The sequence below is a fragment of the Beta vulgaris genome, chromosome 4 (genome assembly GCF_026745355.1).
Source record: "Beta vulgaris subsp. vulgaris cultivar EL10 chromosome 4, EL10.2, whole genome shotgun sequence".
In the NCBI taxonomy this organism is placed as follows: domain Eukaryota; kingdom Viridiplantae; phylum Streptophyta; class Magnoliopsida; order Caryophyllales; family Amaranthaceae; genus Beta; species Beta vulgaris.
In genome coordinates this window covers 2,955,149-2,979,623 of record NC_079205.1, presented here as the reverse complement: position 1 = coordinate 2,979,623, position 24,475 = coordinate 2,955,149, and the positions used below count along the sequence as shown (strand labels likewise).

At 36.7% G+C, this 24,475-nt stretch overlaps 1 protein-coding gene and 1 long non-coding RNA gene across 4 annotated transcripts in view; both read left to right on the top strand.

Annotated features, from left to right (window-relative positions):
• LOC104891708 (uncharacterized) overlaps positions 1 to 24,475 on the top strand; it is a 32,458-nt gene that overhangs the window by 3,261 nt on the left and 4,722 nt on the right. Inside the window, exons 3-8 of one of the 3 annotated variants that reach the window (XR_007273137.1) lie at positions 1,428 to 1,528; positions 3,853 to 3,964; positions 4,099 to 4,157; positions 8,436 to 8,616; positions 16,444 to 16,607; positions 22,948 to 23,127. This is a non-coding gene — a long non-coding RNA (uncharacterized LOC104891708). The remainder of the gene's footprint in view (positions 1 to 1,427; positions 1,529 to 3,852; positions 3,965 to 4,098; positions 4,158 to 8,435; positions 8,617 to 16,443; positions 16,608 to 22,947; positions 23,128 to 24,475) is intronic. The other 2 variants (XR_007273139.1, XR_007273138.1) reach the window with 2 other exon arrangements.
• Positions 8,651 to 15,749, top strand: LOC125491560 (uncharacterized). Its single transcript, XM_048642553.2, has 2 exons — positions 8,651 to 13,958; positions 14,906 to 15,749. Exons 1-2 carry the CDS (start codon positions 13,950 to 13,952, stop codon positions 15,620 to 15,622), a joined length of 726 nt encoding a protein of 241 aa, XP_048498510.1. The 5' UTR covers positions 8,651 to 13,949; the 3' UTR covers positions 15,623 to 15,749.

Below are 24,475 nucleotides of genomic sequence, written 5' to 3'. Positions count from 1 at the left end.
TGTTAAGAAATTGCTTTTTTTCCATTGACATATTTGTTTGAAAAAGGAGAATCACTTAAATTAATGAATTCCATATATTAGCTGTTTTTTAAGCTATTGTATTTGTTTATGCCCTCAAATTGTCTCAGTTAATTTTTGTTCATTTTTTGGTGTTCAGAAGTTATAGCATAATTGAAAATTATGAACTTGCTAAATAATGCTTTGAAGAGAACGCAAATTGGAAAAAAATATTCATGTATATACAACTTCCATTCACAGGTCAAAATTCTGTACAGGGGTAATTTTTTTTTTTCTCTGCTAGTTACTAAGGAAATTAAAAAGAGTTGCTCTGGTTTTAATTTGATGTCGTAACAACGATTCCAGAACTTCCTCAATATCTTGAATTTCTGACTCGAATTTCACTAGTTGTGACATATCAACATTATTCTTTTTCTGGCAAACCATTACCTCCAAAGTAGCATCAACTGCGTCAAATTTGCTAGTGGATGCGTTCTCAGCTCTCTGGCTGACAAGTTTTGAGAAAGACCAACTAGTTTTCTGACCGATGTAGGATAACAATGACTTGAAGATATCAACTGTCAACATTTGCACATCCTTAAGGACATTGGCCTCGTTAGTGTTGTCGATTTCCTTGATATCTTTCAAGCACTTCTTGTTCTTGGATGTTTTTCGGGTTTTTAAGTATTCTGCGACTTCATTGGTGACGTTAAGTTCATCGCTACACCTTCTTCTTAGTACTAACTGAATGTCATGGAGCCCTTCCTTAGACTCTACTAAGATATCCCGGGATGTGGCACAAATGTCGAGAAGCCTTAGAGATTCATCAAGCACCTCCTCAACCCATTGAGTTTGAGATACAGTTTTCTGATTAAGAGGCAGTTGAAGGAATTCATCGACACACACAAATTTCTAAGATCGCTTAGCTTGTTGGTCTGTGATGAAGTAGATGTGGCTTGTGAAGACCTCAATCTGCACAAATGCTCATCCAATTGATCTGCAGTTGGGTGAGCTTTTGATGGAAAACTTAGAGAACGGGTGTGATGAGATGCCATGTTTAAATGTTTTTTTTGGAGGCTGGTAACTTACAGGTGCAAAGTTTTGTTTGATGACTTTGAAGTTTGATCTTCTTTCCATGTCTCTTTATATATCAAATTAATAAGAGAAGACAATGAATCTTAAGAGAGAACATGATTTCATATTTTTTATTAGGGTCTTTTTTTTTGCCTATGTATCATGCTGTCTCTTCTCACTCAACCTGCCAACTATTTTTATAGTAAGTCCTTCTCGATTGTTTGTTCTGTGTTCTTATACCACCCCAACTTACCAGCTATCATGTTTGATGCCAATCCTAATGCAATATTCTGCTACAAAAAATGCGTTTTACATGAGTGTCAATGATGAGTTATTTCTCATATAATGTGCTGCAGGCTTGGTGGTTGGTGCTTAATTGATAAACCACTATGCACACGAGTGGCTAGCTAAGTCCTACAAGGCTACAAAGCAGGCAGATATATCCATGTAGAAGAAGGTATCGTATGACTAACCATTTTGCTTATACACTTAGGTAGTAAGATATTTTATATCTACAGGAAAATTATCTTTTTGTTCTTAACGCATACTGATTACCTAAATCTAGTTCTTTCTTATTTATTTATCTATTTCTCTAAAAGTTATTATGTGATTAGTTAATCGCGAGACTTTTCACAAAATGAATGTATGTACCAGAACTTTCGATTTTAAGACTTGTATGGAACTTGTGAGATTCAATACCAAAAAAGAGAGTGCAAAATAAAAGGAGGTTGCTTGAAGCCTAAGGTTGTGCAAGTTTTCGTCCTTCATGTACTTTAATGATATTCAATATACAAGACGACTTGATGGGATAAAAGCAGGTGACATAATAAAATCGCTGAACCTCATCTGAAGTGAAGAACATTAATTAGTTATTTAATTTTCTTTGAAATGGTACATAGCAAGACGATTTTAGAGTATGTTAGTAAAAAAATAATGGAAAAATGCACACTAGAACCAAGAGAAATAGGTTGAAAAAGACCAACTGGCTTTTCCGAGGCTATTCTCACAGTTCATTGTGCTCAAGGCAGACTGTATTACAGAAGGAACCAAGTCGTGGGATGGCATAAGTAGTAGTGAGGCAAAGGCAAAATGATGGAAGAGAATTATGTTTGACTTGGACTCAGAGGCTGATCTAGGAGTTTGAATATGGGGGGTCCTAAGTCCTAACTAAACCAAGCAGATAGACAATGATCATAATAACATATGTGAAGTTTAGTTTTAAGTTTTCAACATATTGACTTTTACACTCATGAACAGACGTGACTTTTACCTTTAATATCTTCAATTATTTGTTCCTAAAGTTTTTAGGGAATTGATATAAATTTGGTAAATGTAAATAGAGACAATTTTTAAGTATTTGTAAATATATTTTGGTCATACTTAATATAGCAATAGTGCACAAAGTCAAATTGCTGAATTTATCTGAAAACGGAAGGAGAATAATCGTTATATCACAAAATATTGGTTAAAATTAGAGCTAAAATTAAGAGAGGGATACTATTCAAGATAATGAAATGAAGATCCAATATAAAAAAAGAAAAAGTGGTAAAAGAGAAAAGAGAAATAGGAAGTAAAAGTAAAATAAACAAACAAAGAACAAGGCATCAAGTAAAGAAGAAAGAAAAAAAAAAATTGGCACCCATGGTATTGCATGTTTGTTAGTAAGTTTACCACAAAGGTACATTGTATCTAGTTATAGGGCGGGAGTTAATTTTACTTTTCGATGTAAAAATTTGCCCGAGGTTCAAAAGAAAAAAAAGGAGAATTGATTTTTTTTTGCTGGGGCCTATGTCACCTAGGACCCTTAATAGGTCTCCCCCTGCGTGGACTACCTACAAGCCGTCTTATTGTTGAAGGTTGACTCAAAATGCTATAAAATCATACTTGTTCCGACGTAGATTCTAGCCCGTCCTAAAAATTTGGCTGGACCTATGCTAATGTTGTTTTACTTACAATAATGAAAAATAACATAATTTTCTAATATATCCACTTCATAATATAATCCATCATCATAAGGTTACGAGAAAACGAAGCTCACCTTGTGACATGAGAGAGCAAAGTAATGGGTTTTACTTTTTTTGCTTGATTTATTTAGAAAATTTGAGCCCTCGACCCTTGGGTGCTCCGCACCATATTAAACGGACCTAAACCTAGTCTAGAGAGGTGAAGTAATGTTCAATCAAGCTACCAAGACCAACAATATAGTTGCTAAGGTAAGTGAAAGGGGCTGCTGATTTATGGTATCTTGATCAACCTCCTTCGTAGAGTATTTTGATTTGTGAATCCTAACAAGCAAAGACGTTATAAATGAGCAATATAGATTAACAGAACTTATAAATTTGTGCCTATATAATTTTGCATACCCTAATATAAATCTGTATCCACCACTAGACACTGGTTATATAAACTACATAAAATTTGTATTAGACATCCTGGCCATTACAGATCATAAATGTTACAGAAAACAGTTCAACAGTTAATCCGTGAAAAATCTATAGAAAAGAATTTCAGAAGTTAAAATGTTAGTACTTAAAAGTTAAAACTAAGAGAGCTGCACTAAAATTTAGTGGTCTGGTTAGGTTCATGGTCTGACATGAGACCACTGTTTCATCTATGTATATATATTCTAGCAAGAGAACAGAAAGAAACTCTATTGAAGCAAGAGAGAACGTGGTTATAATTTTATGAAGGTCTTCCTTAGGCTGTATTATGCTGTCTTTTCCAACCAAACTTGCCAGCACAAATTATGTGAAACTAACTTAACTTATTTGATTTCAGCAGATCTTATGGTGGGCTTCTACTATACATCATATATGTGATATTCAATGTCGTATTCTGCTCATGTCTTCATCATGATCCTAAGTGATCGCCATGCACGAGTGGTAATGACACGGTATATTTTTTTATTAAGGCCTATGATTCTGCAAGTTGTTTAGTCTTTTAAGCTTTACTAGTTTTGCCTTTAATTTTATGCTAATTCAATAATTTGCACGAGTGACATTGACATTTTGATAATTATTGAACTAGATTTATAACAACCAAGTTGCTAACATGATCCAAGAAGGTAGGCAACCGCTGTGTTGGAGGTAATCGATTTTAACACATGCCCTTAACTTCATTTTTTCAGAATTTTTATAGTGAGAAAATGGAATCTTACACGCTGACACCTACACGTTTAACAAACAAATCAAACCATATCTTTGTGTAAACTCATTCTGGTCAAATTCCACCCAATCAAACCCTTATGACACAGAAAATTCATCCCATCTTTGAGAAAATACAGAGTATATTATTACTTGTTAATACATTCGAATCAGTTCGTTTTGTTGATTATCATGGAATTCATTATAATACTATATAGTTTGATTATATGGCAAAAAGAAAATGGAGATAATATTGGGAAGAAAAAACAATCTTTTACTAGTTTTGTCTTATGACTTTTAAGTTATGAGATGCTGTTGTGATCATGGTTGGTTAAGCACTCAAACAATTATAGATAAGAACCATAGTTCGACGGTTTCGGTCGCGATCGCGATAATGGTCACGGTGATGCGGAAATGGAGACGATGCAGTTGGCGTACCGCCAAATAACGACTCACACCAAGATATATCCTTTGAACCTGCCTAAAACGCGATACTTTTACACCTTTATGATGCGGGTTTTATTTGTTCGATAGATCTGAAAACCTCTACGACACGGCCGATACGATACGACGCGGCCTTGTTTTGACACCATGATAAGAACGCAAAATATACTTCCTCCGTTCCTAAATTACGGTAATGTTCACTTTTTTACGTAACTCATGTGCGTTTCTTTGATCAATATCTTTAATCGCCACAAGTAAAAATTATAAAAAGTTGATATTTTGAAAGTACACATTGAGACGAATCTAACAAAATCCCACTTAACTATGTTTTTATTTACGGATTTCTCACCATATATTCCCCACAAATTTTTATATTCACCATATACCCTCGTTGTTTTCAAAATTCACCATATGGCATATACCCTCGATGTTTACAAAAATGATTTTTGTCTTGGTTACTGAGAGTGTCGAGAAGAGTTGCTCTCGATTTAATCAAGTGCCTAAACAAGGTGTCTTCATGAAGAACTTGAATTTCAGACTCTAGTCTCATCATTTGGTTCCTCATATTCTTTACTTGTAGCATATCTACACCATATTTGCTCGTAAGGCAGATAACTGAATCAAGAGTGGCATCAACTGCGTTAAATTCACTGCTTGCCGTCATAGCTCATAACTTCCTTGTCACCACTCTGGTGCATTAATTTGTTTACCAGAGACCATTTAGGGTTCTGTGATTCCACCTTTGTATCTCCAATTGAGGACAACACAGACTTGAAGATATCAAGGGTTACCGGCTTTACATCTTCTAACATGCTTTCAATGGTGTGTCCTTTTTGCATGATCAGTTTCGGTCACGGTCTTCAAGCACCATTTGGAAATCTTCTTGGCACTTTTTCGGGTGTTTAGATATTGAGCAACTTCACTTGTATCGTTAAGTTCATCGCTGCGGCTTCTTCGTAGCACTAATTGCATGTCCTATAGGCGTTCCTTTGATTTACTAATACATCCCTTGATGTGCTCAAATATCGAGAAGCCTTAGGGATCCATCTAAAACCACCTTGACCCATTTGGAGTGTAGATTTTGGGATATGGCTTGTTGATTACACAGAAGTTGAAGCAACTCATCCACAGAGAAATACAAACTTCAAGGTTGGCGAGTTTTTGGGTCAGTGATGAACAGGTAGAGGCAGGCAGGCAGGCAGCTTGAGAAGACTTCAATCTGCATCATGTTCATCAAACTTATTGTTGGACGAGCTACTGATGGGAAACTCAATGAACGGGCGTGGTAAGAAGCCACTTTCAGTTCTGATCTGAGTTTAGTTTGTCAAAGAAAAGGCAGATAAGTTCAAGATACAAGCTAAGTCTTGGTCTGATGACTTTGCTCTTTCCCCCTTGTCTGTTTATATATAAAAGTCATTAGAAAGACAGAAGGAATCTTATAATAAGTAAGAGATAACATGATTGCATTTTTCTATCAAGTTCTTCCACGGATATTGTCTCTTCCAACCCAACTGGGCAACCAATAACAACACTAGTGATGTTATATGCTGCTTCCTGTATATCTGTCATGATCCTAATTAAGCGCTGCACACGAGTGTAATTACACCATCTATCAGTAGGCTTAACTAACAAATCAATTTATGATTTTCGAATGGCAAAAATAAATAATTTATTCAGTACAGCATATTTTGAGGATCATGATACAATATTCTGTATTAAAATTTAAGATCACCACATGATTTTCACTGCAATACCGAGATACAGGAAACACATTAGCTGTCAAGTTGGGTGTTAAAAAACACTGAACAAACATTTGAATGGTTTCACCAAAAAAAAAAAAGAAAGCATTTGAAAGGATTACTTTCTTTTAATAAGCCAACATCATGTAATTAATTATAGTATTAGTTGTTATAGAACATTATATTCTTCATATTTTTTCCTCAATTTGTATACAGTAGGAATGAAAAAAATTAGTTGGCGAGTTGGGTAAGAAGAGACAATGTCGAGCAAGCCCAGGAAAGACCATGTTATCTTCATTTAGTCTAAGATTCCTTCTGTTTTTTGTTAGTTTTGTATATATAGAGGCAGAGAAAGATAAGAAAGTCATCAAACCAAAACCTGTTGTATCTTACACTTCTTTGCCTTCAGACAAACTAAAAGAAAAACTTTAAAATGGCATCTTACCACACTCGCTCTTACAGTTTCCCCTCAAACTCTCACCCAATTGTTGATCAGTTGGATGAAAGTTTGTGCAGATTGAGGTCATCTCAAGCTGCCTCTACTTCATCAGTAACCAACAAACTTACCGACCTTAAAGATTTATACAAGTGCGTTGGGGAGTTTCTTCAACTGCCTCTTAATCAGAAAAACGTATCTCAAACTGAATGCATTGAGCAGGTGTTGGATGGATCTCTAAGACTTCTCGACATTTGTAGCACATCAAGGGATGTTTTGGTACAGTCAAGGGAACGCCTCCAAGACATTCAATCAGTGCTAAGAAGAAGGTGTAGCGGTGAACTTAACATTACCAATGAAGTCGCTGAATACATTAAAACACGAAAAACATCCAAGAAGATCATCAAGAAGTGCTTGAAAGACATCAAGGAAGTCGACAACACTAACGAGGCCAATGTCCTTAATGAAGTGCAAGCGATGACAGTCGAAGTTTTCAAGTCAATGCTATCCTACATTGGTGGATCACAAAAAAGTAGTTGGTCTTTCTCAAAACTCATCAGCCAGAAATCTGAGAAGGAAACAACAGCATCCATCAGTGAATTTGATGCAGTTGATGCTACTTTGGAGTTGATCTGTCATAAAAAGACAGCAAATGTTGATATGTCACAATTAGTCAAATTGGAATCAGAAATTCAGGAAATTGATGAAGTCTTAGAATGCTTATTTAGGCATTTGGTTAAGACTAGATCAACTCTTCTTAATGTCCTTAGTAACTAGAACGTACAAAAGTTAACTATTGTACAAAATTTTGATCTGTAAATGAAAGTTAATATACAAATGGATACACAATTTTCTCTAATTTGCGTTCTTCAAGTTTATATTTTAATTGATGCATGATTTACTAAACATAGCAGCAATTTATTACCCCTAAAAAAAAGTGCGAAATTACCGCCCTTAAATAACCAGCAATTTTATTTTATTTCTTTCGATATACATGGTTTTTTTTCATCCAGTTCTTCTCTCTCTTTTTTTTTTAATATCTTTTATTGGATATTTTTAGTCTTAAGAAATAATGAAATAGTATAAGAAGTAAGATCATTATTTTTCATTAAGAGAGGTTAAATGAAAGGTGATTATCAATATGAGTCAATGTGAAGGTATGGGTTGAACCGCTCTTGAATTCATAGCTGATTAGTTGTTAATATTCCGTTTGTCTACAGGAGCTCTAGCAAGCATGATATTATATGATCTGGTTTCCTACCTTTCCTTTTAAGTTAATTCAATTTGTTCAAATATATAATGCTTCTGCACTAACTCATCATTTAGCTTAATCGTTTCGTTTCCACTCGTGTTTAGCGCTTGTATAGGATCATGATGGACTTACAGGGAGCAGCATATAACAATGAATTTCGGACTAGTATGAAATAATCGATAATCTGGGCATAATTAATATAGATAATTAGCTGGGAAGTGGGATTGGAAGAGACTTTATATGTGAAGATCCCAAATATATAAATAAAATCATGTTATTTCTCACTTATGCGGTTATGCCTTTTAATTAACTTATCTTGATTGTACTTTGATTATTTGATGTATAAACAGATTTCAAACGAAGAGCAAAAATCAGTACAGCAAACCCAAGACTTGCATATATCATCTGCAGTGTAGTGCTTGCCTACCTTGTTGGATCATGTTGGGAACAATGTACAGCACAACCAAGACTTGCATATCAAGGTGACTCGTGCAAATCCATTAATTTGCATAACCAGCATGCAGAGCTAAGGTACTTATAAAAATTTCACCTTTTTTGAGATTTAATGATTGAAGTAAGAGGACATACTTCACTACAAAAATAAATCAATTTAGCAACAGTAAAAAATTGTTGATATTCATAAGAAATTTGTTGCTAACTCGCGTTAGCAACAAATTGGAAACAAAAAATAGTTGTTGCTAAAAGGCTTGTTTCCATATGATTTTAGCTACAAAATCTGAAACATTTTCGTTGCTACATAGCATCTATTGAAATATTGTTGCCATGTTAGTTTCTATATTTGGCGAATTTGTTGCCAACTCTAGTAACGAGTTAAAAAATGATTGTTGCGACTTATCGCAACAAATTATTAATATTTTGTTGCTAGACATTAGTAACAAATTATTGATATTGGTTGCTAAAAAAAAAACAACAAATTTTTGATTGTTATAGAGTTACACTTTGACTAATGCACTCTTCATACAACGTGGGTTAACCTTATATTTTTTCTTAATTGTTTGATAATTTGATAAATACATTTAAGCAAATCAATAAAGAGAAGGAGAGTCAGTCCACTTACAATTCTGAATGATATTTACATACTGATACTAATAGAAATTGATAATAGTGTATGAATTTTTTTGATATATAAAGCGGTAGTTTGGCTAATCTTTCTTCTATGTGGGACACATTTTTAGGAAAAACTGATGTTATTTCAGCAACAAATAATAAAATATATTGTTTCCAATGATAACAAATCGAATATCTATTTCCATATTTGTTTCTAAATAGCAACATAATGAAAATATGATGTCATCTATCAACAAATCATAACATTAATTGTTTCTAATGTGATCAACGAATGAAATATTGGTTTTGGTAATTTGTTGCTAAACGGCAACAAATTGGAAATATGATGCCATCTAGTAACAGTTAGTAAAATTAATTGTTCCTAATGTCAACAGAGCCACAATTGGTTGTCGTAATTTGTTGTTAAATGACAACAAATCGCAAATATGATGCCATCTAACAACAAATAGTAAAATTAATTGTTTCTAATGACAACAAACCAAATATTTGTTGTCGTAGTTTGTTGTTATATGACAACAAATTGAAAATACGATGCTATCTAGCAACAAATATTAAAACAACTAGTTTCCAATAGCAACAAATCAAAAATATGTTGTTATTTGTTGAAAAATTAGAGTAAAAAACATCACTTTTATAATAGGTAACAAAAAAATAATATATGTTGCTATCTATCAACAATTCAAATTTTTGTTGCCATAATTTGTTTCTATAATGCTCTAATTTTTGTAGTGCTTGAAGCTTAAAACTTTGCTTTGGTCAGTTCTATGGTAACTAAGAGTAAGGCTTAAAATCAATCTCATTATTTTCCTTTGCGCTTGGTTTCGCTATAATCTAACAACACACACAAACCTTAGATTTTTTTCCACAGGAAAGTGCTGGACAGAACTAAGCTTTAAACATGCAGAGAAGTCAGAATCCTAAAATTTCCAATCTTCAACCCAAGACAAACAGTAAGCAAGCTCATGGGCCACATTATTCCCTTACCTTCTTACAAAAACAAAAGAATTAGACTGAATCTTACATACCATAGCATAGATATCATTTATCAGCAAGAATCAGTTGCAAAGAGCTTACACGTTTATCCCTAGAGAAATACTATTAACGACCACTTGACAGTCACTATTGATGGTTATGGAACGAAGCCCTGCATCTAGAGCAAAACTCATCCCCCTCCAGATAGTCTCATTGCCCGTGTCTGCCACCTCCCAGAAGCCACCCACCTGAACCAAAGCACAAAAGCAGCACAAGTCATCTTCCCTCCAAGCCACAATATTGAAACCAGTGCCCACATCTCCCAGCAGCCCCGTATCATCATTGAGCTATATAAAACCAGCTTGCTCGAGCAGACCCCTGTAACTCACCCAACAGCTTCCCGATATATGAGATGGACTCCAAAGCCTCTTCATTCTATGTCTCAGAAAGCCAGGCATTTTTGATCCCCCAAATGACCTAACACTAGTCCAAAAATTCAGCGACAGCACCTTCATAAGTATTCACCGAGCATCTGACAGCCCACTCCATAGAATTAGGGCCAGTAAACTCCGCAACTCTTGGTAGATTACTCAACTCCCACACGTCGAGCAAAATGACACTCTTTAATACTCCCTCCGTTTCCTAAAGATCTTCCCACTTACTGTTCCTACAGATACCAAGGAAAATCAAGTTGTGTGGGCATGGTGTGAGTAAAGTAGGAGAGAGAAAGGGGTTAAGGTAAATAAACAAATAAAAAGGGGTTAAAGTAGGAGAGAGAAAGGGAGTAAAATTGTATTAATAATGTAATGGTGGACCATATGATAGTGACATGAGAGGGTAAATAGGGAAATTTGTTTTGCCAAATAAGGAATAAAGCAAAAGAGGGAAGATCTTTTGGAAACACCCTTAAACGGAAAGAAGGAAGATCTTTAGGAAACAGAGGGAGTAGCATAGTACATATTCCTCTACATAACCATTGAGCTAAATAAAACCAGCAGGTGAGGCGTTACCAACTGTGCGGACAATACTTGATCGAGCAGACCCCTGCAACTCATCCAGCGGCTTCCCGATATATGAGATGGACTCCAAAGCCTCTTCATTCTCTGACATTTTTGATCCCCCAAATGACCTAACACTAGTCCAAAAATGCAGCTACAACACCTTAATATGTATTCACCGAGCATCTGTCAGCCCACTCCATAGAATTAGGGCCAGTTGACCCTGCAACTCTTGCTAGATTACTCAACTCCCACACGTCTCGAGCAAAAGGACACTCCTTAATAGCATACCACATATTCTCTACATAACCATTGAGCTAAATAAAACCAGGTGAGGGGTTACCAACTGTGCCCCGGAAGTCAGGTCATTTCCTCAAGCCAGGTGGAAGAATATCGTAAGTGACTGTTGAACACCGCAGTGGTTGCAGTGATGAATTGATAAATCCTGGGAATTGGCATCATGAGGCCCACTAGTGGCTTGGGATGGATTCAGCACAGTCCCCCCCGAAGGCTGCCTACTTCTCTAGTTCACCACCGGTATCCCATGAGCCATTTGAAAATATTGTATGGATTATTAAATGCGCATTTTAACGTTTTCGAGAGAGAAAAGAATTTGATTTCTCGATCCTAAAGAAAAGAATTGGATTTATTGATCCTGTTGCTACTGCTTTCCAAGAAGTGAGGGAGCCCTCGAAGGACAATACTTGCTCGAGCAGACCCCTGCAACTCACCCAACAGCTTCCTGATATATGAGATGGACTCCAAAGCCTCTTTATTCTCTGACACAGAAAGCCAGCCATTTTTGATCCCCCAAATGACCTAACACTAGTCCAAAAATTCAGCTACAGCACCTTCATATGCATTCACCGAGCATCTGTCAGCCCACTCCATAGAATTAGAGCCGGTAAACTCCACAACTCTTGCTAGATTACTCAACTCCTTAATAGCATAGCACATATTCCTCTACATAACCACAAATATCACTCTCCTTATCAATAGCCTTCAATCTTCATTCGGACATGAAGGCAAGCTTGGTTAGGACTTGGGAGGGTATTGAAACACGCATGCCAAAAGAAAACCTCAGTGCGTAGAAGAACACCACGTGGATAATATTTTTGTTCCACACAATATGAGCTCCATTCGTACTGGCAGCAGCTTCATTAGACTGGTTAGCATAAAAAATCAAATCATATGCTGATTTATGGAATACCCACCACTGCATCACATTGTTTAGCACCAAAATTCAAATAATATGATGACTGTTATAACGAATGCAATAAAAAAAGAAATTAAAGAACAATTGGCACAAGGATTTAACGTGGTTCACTAACAATGTGTTAGGTTGTTAGCTACGTCCACACATCACGCAGAACTGATCACATAAGGGATTTTACCCCGAGCCCTCGCCCGTTCAATTTCCGCGCGGAAATTAAATTAGGTTTGTTATTAGGTTTAGGAGAGAGAGTAGATTACAGAATATGGAGGCAGAAGTTAATTACAGGGTTTATATATAGTACCCTATTAATTAATCTAAACAGATGGGTCTAAATCTGAAACTAAAACAAACTCGATAACTAAACAATAAACCCTGAAAAGCTTTGGGGACAACGCCTCCACGCCCCTACCAAGGCGTTTCACCCCTGGACCCCGACTTGCTGACCAGTCAGCGAGACGCCGTGCTTGGTTAATCTTAGCGGCTAGCGCCTGATAATTTATTCAAGGCATAGAACACTGACTTTATAGAATACTCAAGCCACTTTTTCATGGTCCCACCAATCCACATCCACGAAAAGGCGAGGACTCACACACACAAACCTAAATTTTGTAGAGAAAATCGCACGTGTGTTATAGACTAGTTCACATATCGAACAATAAGCAGGAGAATAACCAACATATAGTCTAGTGTTATTCCTAGTGTTGGGTATTATATGGTGTGCGAATGGTAGTTCATGATGGGTGTAAGGATAGCATAAGCAGAGGCAGGCACCTCCATCATAAGGATTATATACTCTTCTTTTAACCAAATGCCTACACAAGGAGTTTAAAGCTTCATAAGGAACTTGAATTTCAGATTTTAGTCTCATCATGTGGCTCCTCATATTCTCTACTTGTAGCATATCTACACCATATTTGCTCGTAAGGCAGATAACTAAATCAAGAGTGGCATCAACAGCATTAAGTTCACTGCTTGCCGTCTAGCTCATAACTTCCTTGTCACCACCCTGGTGCATTAATTTGTTTACCAGACACCATTTACTTTTCTGCGATTCCACCTTTGCACCTCCAATGGAGGACAACACAGACTTGAAGATATCAAGGGTTACTGGCTTTACATCCTCTAACATGCTTTCAATGGTGTATCCTTTTTGCATGATCGGTTTTGGTCACGGTCTTCAAGCACTATTTGAAAATCTTCTTGGCACTTTTTCGGGTGTTTAGATATTGAGCAACTTCACTTGTAACGTTAAGTTCATCGCTGTGGCTTCTTCGTAGCACTGATTGCATGTCCTATAGGCGTTCCTTTGATTTACCAATGCATCCCTTGATGTGCTCCAATATCGAGAAGCCTTAGGGATCCATCTAAGACAACCTTGACCCATTTGGAGTATAGATTTTCGGATATGGCTTGTTGATTAAGCGGAAGGTGAAGCAACTCATCTACAGAGAAACACAAACTTCAAGGTTGGCAAGTTTTTGGGTCAGTGATGAACAGGTAGAGGCAGGCAGGCAGCTTGAGAAGACTTCAATCTGCATAGTGTTGATCAAACTTATTGCCGGATGAGTTATTGATGGGAAACTCAATCAATGGGTGAGGTAAGAAGCCACTTTCTGTTCTGATCTGAGTTTAGTTTGTCAAAGAAAAGGGAGATAAGTTCAAGATACAAGCTAAGTCTTGGTCTGATGACTTTGCTCTTTCTTCTTTGTCTGTTTATATATACAAGTCATTAGAAAAACAGAAGGAATCTTATAATAAGTAATAGATAACATGATTGCATTTTCTATCAAGCTCTTCCACGGATATTGTCTCTTCCAACCCAACTGGGCAACCAATAACAACACTAGTGATGTTATATGCTATTTCCTGTATATCTGTCATGATTCTAATTAAGCGCTGCACACGAGTATAATTACACCATCTATCAGTAGGCTTAACTAACAAATCAATTTATGATTTTCGAATGGCAAAAATAAATAATTTATTCAGTACAGCATATTTTGAGGATCATGATACAATATTCTGTGTTAAAATTTAAGATCACCACATGATTTTCACTGCAATACCGAGATACAGGAAACACATTAGCTGTCAAGTTGGGTTTAAAAAAACACTGAACAAACATTTGAATGGTTTTACCAAAAAAAAAAAGAAAGCATTTGAAAGGATTATTTTTTTTAATAAGCCAACATCATGTAATTAATTATAGTATTAGTTGTTATAGAACATTATATTCTTCATATTTTTTCCTCAATTTGTATACAGTAGGAATGAAAAAAAATAGTTGGCAAGTTGGGTAAGAAGAGACAATGTCGAGCAAGCCTAGGAAAGACCATGTTTTCTTCATTTAGTCTAAGATTCCTTCTGTTTTTTGTTAGTTTTGTATATATAGAGGCAGAGAAAGATGAGAAAGTCATCAAACCAAAACCTGTTGTATCTTACACTTCTTTGCCTTCAGACAAACTAAAAGAAAAACTTTAAAATGGCATCTTACCACACTCGTTCTTACAGTTTCCCCTCAAACTCTCACCCAATTGTTGATCAGTTGGATGAAAGTTTGTGCAGATTGAGGTCATCTCAAGCTGCCTCTACTTCATCAGTAACAAACAAACTTACAGACCTTAAAGATTTATACAAGTGCGTTGAGGAGTTTCTTCAACTTCCTCTTAATCAGAAAAACGTATCTCAAACTGAATGCGTTGAGCAGGTGTTGGATGGATCTTTAAGACTTCTCAACATTTGTAGCACATCAAGGGATGTTTTGGTACAATTAAGGGAACGCCTCCAAGATATTCAATCAGTGCTAAGAAGAAGGTGTAGCGGTGAACTTAACATTACCAATGAAGTCGCTGAATACATTAAAACACGAAAAACATCCAAGAAGATCATCAAGAAGTGCTTGAAAGACATCAAGGAAGTCGACAACACTAACGAGGCCAATGTCCTTAATGAAGTGCAAGCGATGACAGTTGAAGTTTTCAAGTCAATGCTATCTTACATTGGTGGATCACAAAAAAGTAGTTGGTCTTTCTCAAAACTCATCAGCCATAAATCTGAGAAGGAAACAACAGCATCCATCAGTGCATTTGAAGCTGTTGATGCTACGTTGGAGTTGATCTGTCATAAAAAGACAGCAAATGTTGATATGTCACAATTAGTCAAATTGGAGTCAGAAATTCAAGAAATTGATGAAGTCTTAGAATGCTTATTTAGGCATTTGGTTAAGACTAGATCAACTCTTCTTAATGTCCTTAGTAACTAGAACGTACAAAAGTTAACTATTGTACAAAATTTTGATCTGTAAATGAAAGTCAATATACAAATGGATACACAATTTTCTCTAATTTGCGTTCTTCAAGTTTATATTTTAATTGATGCATGATTTACTAAACATAGCAGCAATTTATTACCCCTAAATAAAAGTGCGAAATTACCGCCCTTAAATAACCAGCAATTTTATTTTATTTCTTTCGGTATACTTGGTTTTTTTTTCATCCAGTTCTTCTCTCTCTTTTTTTTTTAATATCTGTTATTGGAGATTTTTATAATTTTAACAAATAATGAAATAGTATAAGAAGTAAGATCATTATTTTTCATTAAGAGAGGTTAAATGAAAGGTGATTATCAATATGAGTCAATGTGAAGGTATGGGTTGAAACCGCTCTTGAATTCATAGCTGATTAGTTGTTAGTATTCCGTTTGTCTACAGGAGCTCTAGCAAGCATGATATTATAGGATCTGGTTTCCTACCTTTCCTTTTTAGTTAATTCAATTTGTTTAAATATATAATGCTTTTGCACTAACTCATCATTTAGCTTAATCGTTTCGTTTCCACTCGTGTTTAGCGCTTGTATAGGATCATGATGGACTTACAGGGAGCAGCATATAACAATGAATTTCGAACTAGTATGAAATAATCGATAATCTGGGCATAATTAATATAGATAATTAGCTGGGAAGTGGGATTGGAAAAGACGTTATATGTGAAGATCCCAAATATATAAATAAAATCATGTTATTTCTCACTTATGCCTTTTAATTAACTTATCTTGATTGTACTTTGATTATTTGATATATAAACAGATTTCAAACGAAGAGAAAAAATCAGGACAGCACACCCAAGACTTGCATATATCATCTGCAGTGTAGTGCTTGCCTACCTTGTTGGTTCATGTTGGGAACAATGTACAGCACAACCAAGACTTGCATATGAAGGTGATTTAGCATAACCAGCATGCAGAGCTAAGGTACTTATAAAAATTTCACCTTTTTCGAGATTTAATGATTGAAGTAAGAGGATATACTTGAAGCTTAAAACTTTGCTTTGGTCAGTTCTAATAAGATTTTCAGGGAGACCGGAGATGGTAACTAACAGTAAGGCTTAAAATCAATCTCATTATTTTCCTTTGCGCTTGGTTTCGCTATAATCTAACAACACACACAAACCTTAGATTTTTTTCCACAGGAAAGTCCTAGAGGACAGAAGTAAGCTTTAAACATGTAGGGAAGTCAGAATCCCAAAATTTCCAATCTTCAACCCAAGACAAACAGTAAGCAAGCTCATGGGCCACATTATTCCCTTACCTTCTTACAAAAATAAAAGAATTAGACTGAATCTTACATACCATAGCATAGATATCATATATCAGCAAGAATCAGTTGCAAAGAGCTTACTCGAAGCCCTGCATCCAGAGCAAAAGCCATCCCCCTCCATATAGTCTCAGTGTCCGTGTCTGCCACCTCCCAGCTGCCAGCCACCTGAATCAAAGCACAAAAGCGGCACAAGCCATCTTCCCTCCAAGCCACAACATTGAAACCAGTGCCCACATCTCCCAGCAGCCCCGTATCACCATTGAGCTAAATAAAACCAGCAGGTGAGGGGTTACCAACTGTGCTTGTCAGCAGACTCCTGCAACTCACCCAGCAGCTTCCCGATATATGAGATGGACTCCAAAGCCTCTTCATTCTCTGACTGAGAAAGCCAGCCATTTTTGATCCCCCAAATGACCTAACACTAGTCCAAAAATTCAGCTACACAACTGTAATGAATCAACCTAGGGAGAGGGGTACTTTTGGTATTATAATAATTAGTTAGATTTTAGTAGTAGCTTGAAGAATAAGCTAGGAGTTAGGAGTAATATTCTATAAATAGAATGGAATAGGGAGAGAGAAAGGAGGTTGAATATGAGATATTTTGGGTGAACTTTTAAGAGTTCAATGGGAGAGAACAAGCCTCTCGAAAGCTTGTAATTATCAACTTGTTTTACTGTTTTTCAAGAGAACTATCAATCAAGTCCATTTTACTTCTTAATCTTCTTCTCTAATCTGTCCTAGTGATGTCAGTTCATCACAACAACCTTCATATGTATTCACCGAGCATCTGTCAGCCCACTCCGTAGAATTAGGGCCAGTAAACTCCGCAACTCTTGCTAGATTACTCAACTCCCACGTCTCGAGCAAAAGGACGCTCCTTAATAGCATAGCACATATTCCTCTACATAAGCATTGAGCTAAATAAAACCAGCAGGTGAAGGGTTACCATCTGTGCTGACAATACGTGCTCGAGCCCTGCAACTCACCCAGCAGCTTCCCGATATATGAGATGGACTCCAAAGTCTCTTCATTCTCTGACTCAGAAAGCCAGCCATTTTGGATCCCCCAAATGACCTAACACTAGTCCAAAAGTTCAGTTACAGCACCTTCATATGTATTCACCGAGCATCTGTGAGCCCAGTCCATAGAATTAGGGCCAGTGAACTTTGCATTTTTGCTTGATTACGTAACTCCCACATGTCTCCAGCAAAAGGACACCATAGCACATATTCCTCTACATAACCACAAATATCACTCCCCTTATCAATAGCCTTCAATCTTCATTCGAACATGAAGGCAAGCTTGGTTGGGACTTGGGAGGGCATTAGAACACACATGCCAAAAGAAAACCTCAGTGCGTAGAAGAACACCACGTGAATAAAATTTTTGTTCCACACAGTATGAGCTCCATTAATAGTGGCAGCAGCTTCATCACAATGGTTAGCATAAAAAACCAAATCATATGCTGATTTACGGAATACCCACCACTGCATCACATTGTTTAAAACCAAAATTCAAATAATATGCCGACTGTTAGAACGAACGCAATAAATAAAAGAAATTAAAGAACAATTGGCACAAGGATTTAACGTGGTTCACTAACAATGTGTTAGATTGTTAGCTACGTCCACACAGCACGGAGAACTGATTTGTTATTAGGTTTAGGAGAGAGAGTACATAGTACATATTACAGAATATGGAGGCAGATTTTAATTATAGGGTTTATATATGGTATCCTATTAATTAACCTAAACAGATGGGCCTAAATTCGAAACTAAAACAAACTCGATATACTAAATAACATACACTAAAAAGCTTTGGTGGGCTGGTGGCAAAGCTCCCATTCCCCCTTCACCCCTGGACCCCGACTTGCTGACCAGTCAACGAGACGTCGTGCTTGGTTAATTTTAGCTCCATATAATTAATTCAAGGCATAGTTCAACACTGACTTTACAGAATAGTCAACCCATTTTTTCATGGCCCCAGCAGTCCACATCCACGAAAAGGCGAGGACTCACACACAAACCTAAAGTTGGTGAAGAGAAAATCGCACGTGTGTTATGGACTACTTCACATATTGAAGATTAAGCAGGAGAAAAACCAACATATAATCTAGTGTTATTCCCAGTGTTGGGTATTTATGGTGTGCGAATGGTAGTTCATGATGGGTGTAAGGATTGCTTAAGCAGAGACAGGCACCTCCATCATAAGGATTATTGTCTTAGCTACTAAGAATGTTGAGAAGAGAGACTCTTCTTTTAACCAAATGCCTAAACAAGGAGTCTAAAGCTTCATCAAGAACTTGAATTTCACACTTAAGTCTCATCATGTGGCTCCTCATATTCTCTACTTGTAGCATATCTACACCATGTTTGCTCGTAAGGCAGATAACTGAATCAAGAGTGGCATCAACAGCATTAAATTCACTGCTTGCCGTCATAGCTCATAACTTCCTTGTCACCACCCTGGTGCATTAATTTGTTTACCAGAGACCATTTATTTTTTTGCGATTCCACTTTTGTACCTCCAATGGAAGGCAACGCAGACTTGAAGATATCAAGGGTTACCGGCTTTACATCTTCTAACATGCTTTCAATGGTGTGTCCTTTTTGCATGATCGGTTTCGGTCACAGTCTTCAAGCACTATTTGGAAATCTTCTTGGCACTTTTCGGGTGTTTAGATATTGAGCAACTTCACTTGTAATGTTAAGTTCATCGCTGCGGCTTCTGCGTAACACTGATTGCATGTCCTATAGGGTTTTCGTTTGATTTACCAATACATCCCTTGATGTGCTCAAATATCGAGAAGCCTTAGGGATCCATCTAAGACCTCCTTGACCCATTTGGAGTGTATATTTTCGGATATGACTTGTTGATTAAGCGGAAGTTGAAGCAACTAATCTACAGAGAAATACAACCTTCAAGCTTGGCGAGTTTTTGGGTTAGTGATGTACAGGTAGAGGCAGGCAGGCGGCTTGAGAAAACTTCAATCTGCAGTGTTGATCAAACTTATTGCCGGTGGGCTATTGATGGGAAACTCGATCAATGGGTGAGGTAAGAAGCCTGTTCAGTTCTGATTTAGTTTATTTGTCAAGAAAAGGCAGATAAGTTCAAGATACAAGCTAAGATCTCTTGGTCTGATGACTTTGCTCTTCTTCCTGTCTGTTATATATAAAAGTCATTAGAAAGACAGAAGGAATCTTATAATAAGTAAGAGATAACATGATTGCATTTTCTATTCAAGTTCCACGGAATATTGTCTCTTCCAACCCAACTGGGCAACCAACAACAAACTAAGTGATTGATATGGCTGCTTCCTGTATATCTGTCATGATCCTAATTAAGCGCTGCACACGATGTGAATTACACCATCTATCAGTAGGCTTAACTAACAAATCAATTTATGATTTTCGAATGACAATCTTTTTCTTTTATTCAGTACTCGTCATTGCCAGTATTCATGTACAGCATATTTTGAGGATCATGATACAATATTCTGTATTAAAATTTAAGATCACCACATGATTTTCACTGGCAATAGGAGATACAGGAAACACATTATCTGTCAAGTTGGGTGTTAAAAAACACTGAACAAACATTTGAATGGTTTTACCAAAAAAAAAAAGAAAGCATTTGAAAGGATTACTTTTTTTTTAATAAGCCAACATCATGTAATTAATTATAGTATTAGTTTTATAGAACATTATATTCTTCATATTTTTTCCTCAATTTGTATACAGTAGGAATAAAAAAAATTAGTTGGCAAGTTGGGTAAGAAGAGACAATGTCGAGCAAGCCCAGGAAAGACCATGTTATCTTCATTTAGTCTAAGATTCCTTCTGCTTTTTGTTAGTTTTGTATATATAGAGGCAGAGAAAGATGAGAAAGTCATCAAACCAAAACCTGTTGTATCTTAAACTTCTTTTTAGAACTAAAGAAAAACTTTAAAATGGCATCTTACCACACTCGTTCTTACAGTTTCCCCTCAAACTCTCACCCAATTGTTGATCAGTTGGATGAAAGTTTGTCAGATTGAGGTCATCTCAAGCTGCCTCTACTTCATCAGTAACAAACAAACTTACCGACCTTAAAATTTATCAAGTGGTTGAGGAGTTTCTTCACTGCCTCTTAATCAGAAAAACGTATCTCAAACTGAATGCTTGAGCATGGTGTGGATGGATCTTAAGACTTCTCGACATTTGTAGCACATCAAGGGATGTTTTGGTACAGTCAAGGGAACGCCTCCAAGACATTCAATCAGTGCTCAGAAGAAGGTGTAGCGGTGAACTTAACATTACCAATGAAGTCACTGAATACATTAAAACACGAAAAACATCGAAGAAGATCATCAAGAAGTGCTTGAAAGACATCAAGGAAGTCGACAACACTAACGAGGCCAATGTCCTTAATGAAGTGCAAGCGATGACAGTCGAAGTTTTCAAGTCAATGCTATCCTACATTGGTGGATCACAAAAAAGTAGTTGGTCTTTCTCAAAACTCATCAGCCAGAAATCTGAGAAGGAAACAACAGCATCCATCAGTGAATTTGATGCAGTTGATGCTACTTTGGAGTCGATCTGTCATAAAAAGACAGCAAATGTTGATATGTCACAATTAGTCAAATTGGAGTCAGAAATTCAGGAAATTGATGAAGTCTTAGAATGCTTATTTAGGCATTTGGTTAAGACTAGATCAACTCTTCTTAATGTCCTTAGTAACTAGAACGTACAAAAGTTAACTATTGTACAAAATTTTGATCTGTAAATGAAAGTTAATATACAAATGGATACACAATTTTCTCTAATTTGCGTTCTTCAAGTTTATATTTTAATTGATGCATGATTTACTAAACATAGCAGCAATTTATTACCCCTAAAAAAAAAGTGCGAAATTACCGGTCTTAAATAACCAACAATTTTATTTTAGTTCTTTTGATATACTTGGTGTTTTTTCATCCAGTTCTTCTCTCTCTTTTTTTTAATATCTGTTATTGGATATTTTTAGTCTTAAGAAATAATGAAATAGTATAAGAAGTAAGTTCATTATTTTTCATTAAGAGAGGTTAAATGAAAGATGATTATCAATATGAGTCAATGTGAAGGTATGGGTTAAACCATGGAAAAAAAACGCGGTCGCGGTCGCGTTCGCGGGAACGGTCGCGTTGTCGCGGGAACGGCTTGTAACGGCGAAATAGAACGTTTCGCGGCCGACGCGGCGTGAATTTTTTTAAAAAAATTCACATTAATATGTTTTAACCTTATTTGCATTTTTTTAGTTTATGAAGCATTAATATAATCAAATCTAATAGAATATCATGTTTCCTCAACGATATAATTAAATCATAAAAAAAAATTGGCCAATGTTTGAAAAGAACGGATGTAACGGGGATAAAATCGTTCTAACGCGGCGAGTTCGCGTTACGGAACGGACAACGCGGCGAGAAGTACGTGAATTTTATTATGGCGTTCCGTAACGGGATTTCGCGGAACGGCAAATCCAAAATCCGTTACAGAACGGCCGTTCTGTAACGGAACGGGAGAGTTTTAATTCCATGGGTTAAACCGCTCTTGAATTCATAGCTGATTAGTTGTTAATATTCCGTTTGTCTACAGGAGCTCTAGCAAGCATGATATTATATGATCTGGTTTCCTAACTTTCCTTTTAAGTTAATTCAATTTGTTCAAACATATAATGCTTTTGCACTAACTCATCATTTAGCTTAATCATTTCGTTTCCACTCGTGTTTAGCGCTTGTATAGGATCATGATGGACTTACAGGGAGCAGCATATAACAATGAATTTCGGACTAGTATGAAATAATCGATAATCTGGGCATAATTAATATAGATAATTAGCTGGGAAGTGGGATTGGAAGAGACGTTATATGTGAAGATCCCAAATATATAAATAAAATCATGTTATTTCTCACTTATGCGGTTATGCCTTTTAATTAACTTATCTTGATTGTACTTTGATTATTTGATGTATAAACAGATTTCAAACGAAGAGCAAAATCAGTACAGCACACCCAAGACTTGCATATATCATCTGCAGTGTAGTGCTTGCCTACCTTGTTGGATCATGTTGGGAACAATGTACAGCACAACCAAGACTTGCATATCAAGGTGACTCGTGCAAATCCATTAATTTGCATAACCAGCATGCAGAGCTAAGGTACTTATAAAAATTTCACCTTTTTTGAGATTTAATGATTGAAGTAAGAGGACATACTTGAAGCTTAAAACTTTGCTTTGGTCAGTTCTAATAAGATTTTCAGGGAGACCAGAGATGGTAACAAACAGTAAGGCTTAAAATCAATCTCATTATTTTCCTTTGCGCTTGGTTTCGCAAATCTAACAACACACACAAACCTTAGATTTTTTTCCACAGGAAAGTCCTAGAGGACAGAACTAAGCTTTAAACATGCAGAGAAGTCAGAATCCCAAATCCATTCTTCAACCCACAACAAAAAGTAAGCAAGCTCATGGGCCACATTATTCCCTTACCTTCTTACAAAAACAAAATAATTAGACTGAATCTTACAGACCATAGCATAGATATCATTTATCAACAAGAATCAGTTGCAAAGAGCTTACACGTTGATCCCTAGACAAATACTATTAGCGACCACTTGACAGTCACTATTGATGGTTATGGAACGAAGCCCCGTATCCAGAGCAAAAGTCATCCCCCTCCAGATAGTCTCAGTGTCTGTGTCTGCCACCTCCCAGCAGCCAGCCAGCCACCTGAACCAAAGTACAAAAGCAGCACAAGCCATCTTCCCTCCAAGCCACAACATTGAAACCAGTGCCCATATCTCCCAGCAGCCCCGTATCACCATTGAGCTAAATAAAACCAGCAGGTGAGGGTTTACCAACTGTGCTGACAATACTTGCTCGAGCAGACCCCTGCAACTCACCCAGCAGCTTCCCGATATATGAGATGGACTCCAAAGCCTCTTTATTCTCTGACTCAAATGACCTAACACTAGTCCAAAAATGCAGGTACAGGCGTACAACACCTTAATATGTATTCACCGAGCATCTGTCAGCCCACTCCATAGAATTAGGGCTAGTAAACTCCACAACTCTTGCTAGATTACTCAACTCCCACACGTCTCGAGCAAAATGACACTCCTTAATAGCATAGCACATATTCTTCTACATAACCATTGAGCTAAATAAAACCAGAAGGTGAGGGGTTACCAACTGTGCTGACCATACTTGCTCGAGTAGACCCCTGCAACTCACCCAGCAGCTTCCTGATATATGAGATGGACTCCAAAGCCTGTTCATTCTCTGACTAAGAAAGCCAGCCATTTTTGATCCCCCAAATGACCTAACACTAGCCCAAATATTCAGCTACAGCACCTTCATATGTATTCACCGAGCATCTGTCAGCCCACTCCATAGAATTAGGGCCAGTAAACTCCGCAACTCTTGCTAGATTACTCAACTCACACACGTCTTGAGCAAAAGGACACTCCTTAATAGCTAGCACATATTCCTCTACAGAACCACAA